Genomic DNA, 9,527 nt, shown 5'->3' with positions numbered 1-9,527 from the left:
AGGGGGTTTGCATTCTCCATTTCAAAGAGAAACTTCTGCCTTTATTGGCAGAACCAGGACAGGGAGCATCACCTCGAGGGGTGGAACATCGTTCTGGGGGTGGGGGAGCATCCTGGGGGGCTGCACCACCACAGGGGTGGGCCAGCATCACCGTAGGGCCTGGGGCCAGGTAGCTCTGGGCATGTGCATGTCTTAGAGATGGAGCAGCACCATCCCACAGATGGGATGAATGCTCACAAAGGAACTTTCCCAACCAAAAGTCAAGTGCAACCCACCCCAGACAGTGCCCTCCCCTGCCCCCCAGCCCTGCTGCTGCTCCCAGAGTGAGGAGAGCCAGGATCCTGAGTGGAAAGATGAGGCTTTATTAAATTAATGTCGATACATCCAGCGTGGCTCAGCCCCCAGTGTCAGCAGATTGGGGCTGGGGACCCTGGGGGGATGCAGCCCCAAAACTCTGAGTCCCTGGGTGCAGCTGGGTGTCCTGGAGCAAATACTGGGGGAGTTGGAGGGGGAAGAATGCAGGGAATGGAGAAACACAACGTTTAAATTAAATACAGCCACAGCAACCCACCCGGAGGACACTCAAAAATGAAGCAGGGGTCCCAGAACAAGCACGGGAATTTGGGTGGGCTGTGGCGGTGGGGGGGGGAACACAGAACTCGGTGGTTCTTCACTCGGAAAAGGGGTGCAAAAAATCCACACAAAGGTGTTAAAAACCGCAGGGAGGTGGGGGAGCATGAGAGGGGTGGGTTTGGGCAGGGAGGGGCTCACCCTGGTGCTGTCACTCATCCCCTGAGGGGCAGAACTCCTGTTCAGCTCTCAGGTGACACACTGCTGCCTGCTCGGCTGTGGGGCACAGCACATCCTCCCCCAGGGCAGGGGGCGCGGGGCCGGGCTCAGCTCCAAGCCCCCCCCTCAGGGTGGCACCCCCCAGCTTGGTGGCGGTGCCATCTCCGGGGCTGGGGGGCTCCTGGGCGGGGGCCGCGCTGCTGATGCCGTTCAGCATCTCCTCGGTGAGCTCAGCCAGCTCCTCCAGGCTGGCCTCCCGGTGCAGCCCGTTCTCAGCCCGGACCGCGCCCTCCATCCCCGCCTCCTGCACCGTGGGCTGCTCCTCGCTGGATGAGGCAGGCGAGGAGTCTTCCCCTGCATCCTGGGGCAGCTCGATCCCTCCAGGGCCCTGCTGCCCACCCTCTGCCGCCCCCAGCAGCTCCTGGTTGAATTCTAGGGCTTGCTCAACTATTTCCAAGATATCTGAGTCTTTCATGGCATCCAGTGGCAGCTCTGCAGCGTCAGGGATGGACTCTGGAAAAGCTCCCTGCCCCAGTGCAGGGCCCAGCTGGGGTGTGCTGGCCTCAGGGAGCTGCTCTCTGCTGTCACTGCCGAGTGTTCCCTCCTCTGGGAACTCTTCCAGTGGCTGCTCTGCCTCATCCTGCTCCTCCTGCTGCTGCCCTGCCAGCCCCAGGGTTGTTGCTCCAGTGTCACCCATCTCCAGCTCCTCATCTGATTCAGTGCCCGTGGCACCCTGGGCTGGCTCACCTGCACCTCCTGCTGATGCTCCCGTGGCCCCAGGACAGCTGGGATCTGCTTCAGGCACAGCTGGGCCTTCCCCATCCTCATCCTTTGGCATCTCAGCTTCTTCAGGGGGCACCTCTGTGTGTCCATCTGCTTCCCCAGCAAGCACCTCGGGGTGCACTCGGCCCTCTGGCACTGGAGGTGCTTCTCCAGCAGCCCCCAGACCATCCTCACTGCCTTCAGTTGCTTCAACTTTGATTTCTTCAAAGTCCTCAGAGATCTCAGCTTCCTCCAAGCTGGACACCTCTTGGTTGGGAGCAGAGACCATGAAATAACCTTCCTCCTCCTCAGCACCCTCTGCCACAGCCACTCCTGGCTCCTCCTCGGGGCTCTCTGGCACGGTGGGGGCTGGGGGCTTGTCCCCCTCCTCCAGCCACCCTTCACCCTGCTGAGCTGTGTCTGTCACAGGTGCTGTCTCCGTGCTCCCCTGGGTCTCTGGAGGCTTTGGGCTGCCTGCTCCCACCGCCTCACAGAGGTGCAGGGGTGTGCTGGCTGGCAGCGTGTCCTCCAGCTCCACCCTCCTGCCAGGGCCCCCTGTGGGCTGTGGGTCTCTGGGCAGCTCCTCCAGTGCCCACTCACTGCTCCCCACGCTGTCCCCTGGCACCTGCTCCAGTGCTGCAGGCTCTGAGCCCTCTGCCTTCCCCAGCTCTGAGCTGAGCCCCTCATCATCATCATCATCCTGCTGCCGCTCCCAGGGCTCTTCTAGAGCCTGGGCTGGATGCTGTTTGTGCCCATCATCATCATCATCATCATCCTGCCGCTCCCAGGGCTCTTCTAGAGCCTGGGCTGGCTCCTGTGTGTGCCCATCAGAAGCAGCAGCATCACCCTGCTGCTCCCACAGCTCCTCTGGAGCCTGGGCTGGATGCTGTTTGTGCCCATCATCATCATCATCCTCCTGCTGCTCCCATGGCTCCTCTGGAGCCTCACTCAGCTCCTGTTTGTGCCCATCATCATCATCATCATCCTGCTGCTCCCAGGGCTCTTCTAGAGCCTGGGCTGGCTCCTGTGTGTGCCCATCATCATCATCATCATCCTGCTGTCCCTCCCAGGGCTCTTCTAGAGCCTGGGCTGGCTCCTGTGTGTGCCCATCATCACCTTCATCATCACCCTGCCCTTCCCAGGGTTCCTCTGGAGCCTGGGCTGGGTCCTGTGTGTGCCCATCATCATAATCATCATCATCCTGCTGCTGCTCCCTCAGCTCCTCTGGAGCCTGGGCTGGCTCCTGTGTGTGCCCAGCAGCAGCAGCATCATCATCCTGCTGCTCCCACAGCTCCTCTGGAGCCTCACTCAGCTCCTGTTTGTGCCCATCATCATCATCATCCTCCTGCTGCTCCCACAGCTCCTCTGGAGCCTGGGCTGGCTCCTGTGTGTGCCCAGCAGCAGCAGCAGCATCACCCTGCTGTTCCCACAGCTCCTCTGGAGCCGGAGCTGGGTCCTGTTTGTGCCCATCATCATCATCATCCTGCTGCTGCTCCCTCAGCTCCTCTGGAGCCTGGGCTGGCTCCTGTGTGTGCCCAGCAGCAGCAGCATCATCATCCTGCTGCTCCCACAGCTCCTCTGGAGCCTCACTCAGCTCCTGTTTGTGCCCATCATCATCATCATCATCCTGCTGCTCCCACAGCTCCTCTGGAGCCTGGGCTGGGTCCTGTGTGTGCCCATCATCATCCTCCTGCCCTTCCCACATCTCCTCCGGAGCCTGGGCTGGGTCCTGTGTGTGCCCATCACCACCATCATCATCACCCTGCGCCTCCCAGGGCTCCTCTGGAACCTCATTCAGCTCCTGTCCGTGCCCATCATCATCCTCCTGCTGCTCCCACGTCTCCTCCGGAGCCTGGGCTGGCTCCTGTCCGTGTCCTTGCCGGGGGGCAGCTGGAGGGGCTGGCTCAGCCTGTGCCACGCTGCCCGGCTGCTCCTGCCCTGCTGCTGGCCCAGCCCCTGGCACTGTCTGCTGCTGGCTCATCTCCTGCCTCTGGGCATCTTCTTCATCCTCTTCCTGGGCTTCCTCCAGCTCTGCTGGCACTGTGCCATCTGCCTCCTCCCTTTTCAGCTTTCCTGAGCTGCTCGGGTTGTCATCTGGCTCTTCTGGCCCCAAAACCCCCTCGGTGTCCTCTGGGCAGGGTTCTTGGCCATGGCCAGCATCCCCCTGGCCCCAGGGCTCCTCTCCTGGTTTCTGCTCCTCCTGCTCCACAGAGCTGCTCTCCTGGGTGTCCTCAGGCTGCTCTGGGGTTCTGCTCTCCCTCTCTGGGCTGTCACCTCCCACAGCTGCCCCAGAGCCTTCTGCTGCCCACCCAGAGTCCTCTCCTGCCCCAGGGCTCTGTCCTGCCCCTCGGTCCTCTCCTCCCAGCACCTCCCTGCTGGCCTCTCCCTCACCATCCTCCACCCTGCCTGTGTCCTGCCCTCCCACAGCATCTCCTTCAGCTCCTGGCCACGGCTCTGCTGGGATGGCCTCGTGGACACTCTGCTCAGGGCACAGCTCCTGCCCCCTTTGCTCCCCTGCAGCCAGATCCATCTCACTCACGGGCATTTTCTGCTGCCCACACCTTTCCTGCTCTGCACCAACAAAGTTCTCTCCCAGGTGACCTTTTGTGAGCAAAACCAGGTGGCTTTCTGCAAGGACAGCATGAGCAGCTTCCACTTCTCTGTGTGGACACTCCTCTCCTTGCACATCTGTTCCTTCCTCCTGGAAATCTCCATTCTCCTTGCAGGGGCTGTGGGGTCCCCTCTCCTCCTCCTCCTCATCCTCTGAGGGGTGGGAAGGCTCTGTGCTTGGGGTCTGGGCCCTGTCCTCCTCTTGCTCTGGCTTTTCCCAGCTGCTCCTTGTCTGTGCAGGGAGATCCCTGTCCCCTTCCTGCTCCTCTGTTTCTGCATCTCTTGGGCTCAGCACAGCAGGTACCTCCTCTTCCTCCCAAGCTCCCAAATCCTCCTGGCCCACACCCAGTGCCTGGAGCACGACCTCCCCAAGCCTCTCCTCTGCCTCAGGGCTGTCACCACCCTCTGAGCCCTCCTGCTCTCCCCCAGGCCCCTCTGGCACAGCCTCTGTGGGGAAAATGGGGCTGGGCACACAGGCATCCCGCGGGGCCCATGTGGGCTCTTCTTTGGGCTGAGCATCACCTTCCATGGCCTTGAGGGCATCCTCCAGCACCTCGCTGACCAGCTGGGCCGGGTACTGCAGCCTGGGGGTGGGCAGGGCTCCCAGGGGCTGCAGGGTGTCACTGGGAGTGTCCCCCACGCCTCTGGACACGCCTTGGCTCATCACTCCCCCCGGCCAGGCGGGACCCTCTGCCCCACAGCTCTCCTGCTCCGGTGGGGAAGGGCTGGGGGGCTCTGGGGAGAGAGGAGGGGCAGCTTTCCCTGCCTGGGAGGGGTTGGGTGTGGAGCAGGCAGGGGCTCCCAGCCCCGCAGCCCTGCCGTGGAGGGCTGAGCTGATTTCCTGCAGCTCCCGGGCACTGGGGCTCTGCCTTTTGCCCGTCAGGGCGTCACTTTGGGCTTTTGCCAGCTGCCCCCTGCCCTCTGCCCTGGGGAAGATGGAGGGGCTGCTGCAGTGGTCCCGGGGCAGCAGCCTCCTGCTCTCAGGGCTCGCTGGTCCCAGTTTGCTCACCTCCAGTTTGAGATCTGCAAAGAGCGAGGCGGAGCCGTGAGGGGCGAGAAGCCGCTCCCTGCTCTCCCAGCCCTCCCCTGGCCGCCTCTCGCTGCCCCCGCTCCTATTTTTAAACAGCTCCTTCTTGGAAAGTGGGAAATTCCTCCCTCTGGAGTGCAGCGGATGCTGGCGGTCCCAGGGGATCCAGCACCAGGCCGGGACAATGCCCTGCCCAGCTGCAGCCGCGGTGGGGAAAGTGTGCAGGTGACAAGCTTTCCTTGCTTTATTTGTTTTGAGGAAAAAGGAAATGCTCAGCCTGTTAGCACAGCCCTCTGTCCCGCTGGGCAGATCCGCTCCTGCCCTTCCCATGAAAGGCAGGGAGTTAAAGAACGAGGGAAGGAGCAGATAAACCTTATCCGGGCTTTGAGCCCCGCGCCAAGAGCCCCCGGACGCTGTTCACACCTTCCTATCGCGACAGGGCAATCGCTGCCAGGACAATGTGCCCGAATGCAGCCTCGTTCCCCAGGGTGACGCGGTGACACGCGGCGGGCCCGGCTGGCCCCGGGGGTCCCTTACCTCGCACGCCGCTGGACAACCGGAGCTCCCCGGCGGGCACCTGCAGGCGGCTGCTCTCCGCCTCCAGCAGCGTCCTGCGCAGGAGAGGGGCGGGGGTGATGCGGGGCACAGGGTGGGGGATTTAGGGTGGGGGGCTCAGGGTGGATGATGCGGGGCTCAGGGTGGGGGGCTACAGTGTAGGAGTTACAGGGTGGGTGCTGCAGGGCACAGGTGGGGGGTTCAGGGTGGGTGCTGCATGGTGGGGGGATTTAGGGTGGGGGGTTCAGGGTGGGTGCTGCAGGATGGGGAGATTCAGAGTGGGTGCTACAGAGCGGGGGGATTCAGGGTGGGTGCTGCAGGGTGGGGGGTTTAGAGCTGGGGGCACAGGGTGGGTGCTACAGAGCGGGGGGATTCAGGGTGGGGGGTTCAGGGTGGGTGCTGCAGGGCACAGGTGGTGGGATTCAGGGTGGGGGGTTCAGGGTGGGGGATTTAGGGTGGGGGGTTCAGAGTTGGGGGCACAGGGTGGGTGCTGCAGGGTGGGGGGATTTAGGGTGGGGGGTTTCAGGGTGGGAGCTGCAGGATAGGGAGATTCAGAGTGGGTGCTACAGAGCGGGGGGATTCAGGGTGGGGGGTTCAGGGTAGGTGCTGCAGGATGGGGGCTACAGTGTAGGAGTTACAGGGTGGGTTCTAAAAGGTGAGGGGGTTCAGGATGGGGGAGTTCAGGGTGGCTTCTACAGGGTGGGTGGGTTCGAGGTGGGTTCTGCAGGGTGGGAGTTACAGGGTGGGTTCTACAGGGTGCGGGGGTTCCGTCTGGGTACTACAGGATGAGTTCTACAAGGTGTGGGGGTTTCAGTGTGGGGGTTTCAGTGTGGGTGCTGCAGGCTGTGGGGGTTTCAGTGTGGGTTCTACAGGCTGTGGAGGTTTCAGTGTGGGTTCTACAGGACGCTGGTGAGCCCAGCTCGCCCCGCTGGCTGCGGGGCGGGTACACTGAGGCCCGCAGCGCTTACACACGGCTGTGCTGCGCTGCCACGGCTCGCGGGGGGGATGAACCCAAGCAGCCCCCATCGCTGCCACCTCCCCTCCCATCCCCCCGCCGCCCGTTCAGTGTCCGCGCAGGGTGACATCATGCTCAGCCGGGGAGGCCCCTGCCTGGGCTGGGACAGCCCCTATTCTCATGCTAATTGTCCCCCCAGTGCCTGGCAGGCGGCCTTTGTGTGGGGAGGGCAGCGGAGGGGGCACGGGACCGGCCCCGGACCCGTCCCCGTGGGAACCTCACCTGTAGGTCGCCACTTCCAGGCTGAGGGACATCTTGAGGTGCATCAGCTGCTGCCTGTCCTCCAGCACCCGGGCGATCTGCACCCTCAGGCTCTGCTGCTCCTGCTCCAGGGCTTCCATCGCCAGCTGCGGGTGGCACAGGGGGGTCAGGGGCACCCCAGCCCTGCCCGTGGCTCAGCTCATCCCTTTTAGGATGCTGAAGAGCCTGGCACTCATTTTAGGATGAGCAGGGCTGAAAGGGCTGCTGGAGGAGGGAGGAAAGGCTGGGGTGAAAGAACAACTTTCAGGCGAGCAGCCGAGGTTTTGGCACCCCCAGGACACCCGTGGCCGGTCCCAGGACCTGGAACAAAGGGAGACCCTTCCACGGGCAGCCCTTCCCGATATTTCCAGCCCACCCCGCCTCCACCTCCCGCTGCTGAATCACTTCTGCAGCTGTTGAATCGCAGCTGCAGCAAAGTCGGTCGGAGTTTATCCTGCCCGCAACTCCCTCCGGTGCCTGCACAGCGGCAGGGGCTGCGATTATCCCGGGATGCTGCGATTATCCCGGGATGCCGCGATTATCCCGGGATCCCGACCCTGCAGCCCAGCAGGATCCTGGCAGGGTGCTGGTGTCTGGGTGCTGCTCCCCTGCAGTGGGGTGGCCCCGGGTCTCTGCTGGGGACAGAGATGTCCCCAAGCCGCTTTGCTCTTCCTCTCACCCTCCCCGGCTTCATCTGCGGCTCATCCATCCCTTCCCTCTGTCCCGTCTCCTTCCATCCACCTCCCCCACCCTTTGCTCAGGGATTCCCCCCGGGCCCCCACATCCCTCCCCAGGCCCCCAGCTCCTTCCTGCCGCCTGCACTCGCCTGGAACTTTTCAGCCTCCCCGCGCTGCTCCTGCCACTGCTGGGCCAGGCTCTCCTCCAGCAGCTCCTTCCGCGCTCTGAGCCCGGCCAGGTCCTTCTGCAGGTGCTGCAGCTGCAGCTGGCTCTGCTGGTTGTCCTCCACCGCCTTCCACAGGTTCTCCTTGGCCTGGCAGAGGGACCCCTCCAGCTGAGACACCTCTGTCTTGTAGGTCTCCACCGCCCCTTTCCAGATCTCCGAGAGCCTCTTGGAGTAGTCCTCCACCTCCAGGGGCTGGAAAGCCGCGGGGGCACAGCGGAAACTCTCCAGGCTGTGGGAGAAACTGGCGATCTCCTGGTCCAGCCCCGCTTTCTCCTCCTCGTGCACCTCCAGCAAGGCTTCCACCTCCTTCTCCAGCTGCACCGCCCTCTCCTTCAGCCAGATCTGCGCTCTCCTCTCCTCCTCCAGCTCCTTCCTGCTCAAGCACAGCTGCTTCTTGGCTTCTTCCCGGGCTGCCTGCTCCTTCTGGCACCTGCTTTTCACCTGCTGGACCTCCTCGTAGAGATTGTCCCTGGCCAGCTCGGCCGTGCACTTCTCGCTGAAGGCGCGATCCAGCGCATCCCGCAGCGCCCGCAGCTCCTGCTCGTACTTCACCCGCCGCGACTCCCCGGCCGGGCTGCCCTTGGCGCTCTGGATTTCAGCTCGCAGCACCTCGTTCTCCTCCTCCAGGAACTTCACGCGGGCCAGGTACGCCTCCAGGCGCTTGTTGAGGTCCCACATCTGCAGCGATTCCTCTCCCAGGGCTCTCGGCCCTGCCAAACTCTCCGTGCTCAGCATGGGCGCTGCCGGAGGAAGACGCCGGGTGAGGAAGATGAGGAACGCCGAGCGGAGCGGGAAGGCGGGGAGGGAAGCGAGTGGCTGGGAGCAGAGAGGAGCAGCTATTCATACCCTGCCGTGGCGAGTGGGAGGCCCCCGAGACCCGGGCGAGCAGCCGCGTTTAACCCTTGCACAGCCGGGCTGGACGCTGAGCTCCGATTACCCAGCAAAGGTGTTCCTTCCCACTTTGGAAGGGTGACTCGAGGGCTTGGATCCTCTCCCGGCGTGGGAATACCCTCCCTAAGTGCTGAGGGCCGTGCCAGGGAGCTGGAGGGCCCCGTGGGGCTCGGCGTGGAGTTTGGGCCATGTCCAAGGGCACTTGGCTGATGCCCAGGCTGAGGGCTTGGCTGCAGCATCCCTCGGTGCGAGCTGGGCTGCCCCGGGCTGCTCCAAAACCTCGGGCAAGGAGCCCCAAAGCAGCTGAGAGCAACGTCGGGTTTGTCTTTACAAACCAGCTGCGGGTCGGTAAAACCAGCACTGAGAGAGAAAAGAAACAATGGGATGGTTTCCACTGATTGATGGATTCCACTGATTGATGGATTCCACTGATTGATGAATGGAAAAAGACATTTGTTTTACAAACAAACTGTAGGTTCGCTGGTAAGTTAAACTGGATATTGGAAGATGAAAGAAACGATGGAGATTCTATAAGAATTAAAAATTAAAAAGGAGGGTTGTAGATTAGAAGGGAATCTCAGGTATCAGGTGTTTGGGAAGTCTGTGCCTCTCAAGTACCTCAGCAATGGGGAAAGAGAGAGGGAAATCGGGATAAAAGGAGGTGAGTCCTCCAAAAATCTGAGATATCCCAGGGGAATGCCCCATGGCCTCTCCCTTTATTCAAATAAAGCAAA

At 62.6% G+C, this 9,527-nt stretch overlaps 1 protein-coding gene across 2 annotated transcripts; it reads right to left on the bottom strand.

The window, feature by feature from the left end:
* Positions 1–341: 341 nt before the first annotated feature.
* On the bottom strand, positions 342–9,527 carry NES (nestin). 2 transcript variants are annotated; one of them, XM_056510738.1, is made up of 5 exons: positions 7,825–9,527; positions 6,981–7,105; positions 5,726–5,799; positions 3,142–5,184; positions 342–3,069 (listed from the first exon to the last, which is right to left on the bottom strand). In XM_056510738.1, exons 1-5 carry the CDS (start codon positions 8,635–8,637, stop codon positions 782–784), a joined length of 5,343 nt encoding a protein of 1,780 aa, XP_056366713.1. In that variant the 5' UTR covers positions 8,638–9,527; the 3' UTR covers positions 342–781. The 2 variants fall into 2 exon arrangements, with proteins under 2 accessions (XP_056366713.1, XP_056366712.1); XM_056510737.1 differs by having other exon boundaries at positions 342–5,184.

This window comes from Oenanthe melanoleuca, chromosome 25 (genome assembly GCF_029582105.1).
Source record: "Oenanthe melanoleuca isolate GR-GAL-2019-014 chromosome 25, OMel1.0, whole genome shotgun sequence".
Classification (NCBI taxonomy): domain Eukaryota; kingdom Metazoa; phylum Chordata; class Aves; order Passeriformes; family Muscicapidae; genus Oenanthe; species Oenanthe melanoleuca.
This window is presented reverse-complemented; position numbering and strand designations above follow the sequence as displayed.

Excerpts from the sequence above, each read along its gene's own strand:
- NES (XM_056510737.1), bottom strand. The coding sequence starts at position 8,637 with ATGCTGAGCACGGAGAGTTTGGCAGGGCCGAGAGCCCTGGGAGAGGAA. Across the intron at positions 7,106-7,824 it reads GGGAGGCTGAAAAGTTCCAG|CTGGCGATGGAAGCCCTGGA; the intron begins GCGAGTGCAGGC and ends TGCCACCCGCAG. Across the intron at positions 5,185-5,725 it reads GTTGTCCAGCGGCGTGCGAG|ATCTCAAACTGGAGGTGAGC; the intron begins GTAAGGGACCCC and ends CGCTCTTTGCAG.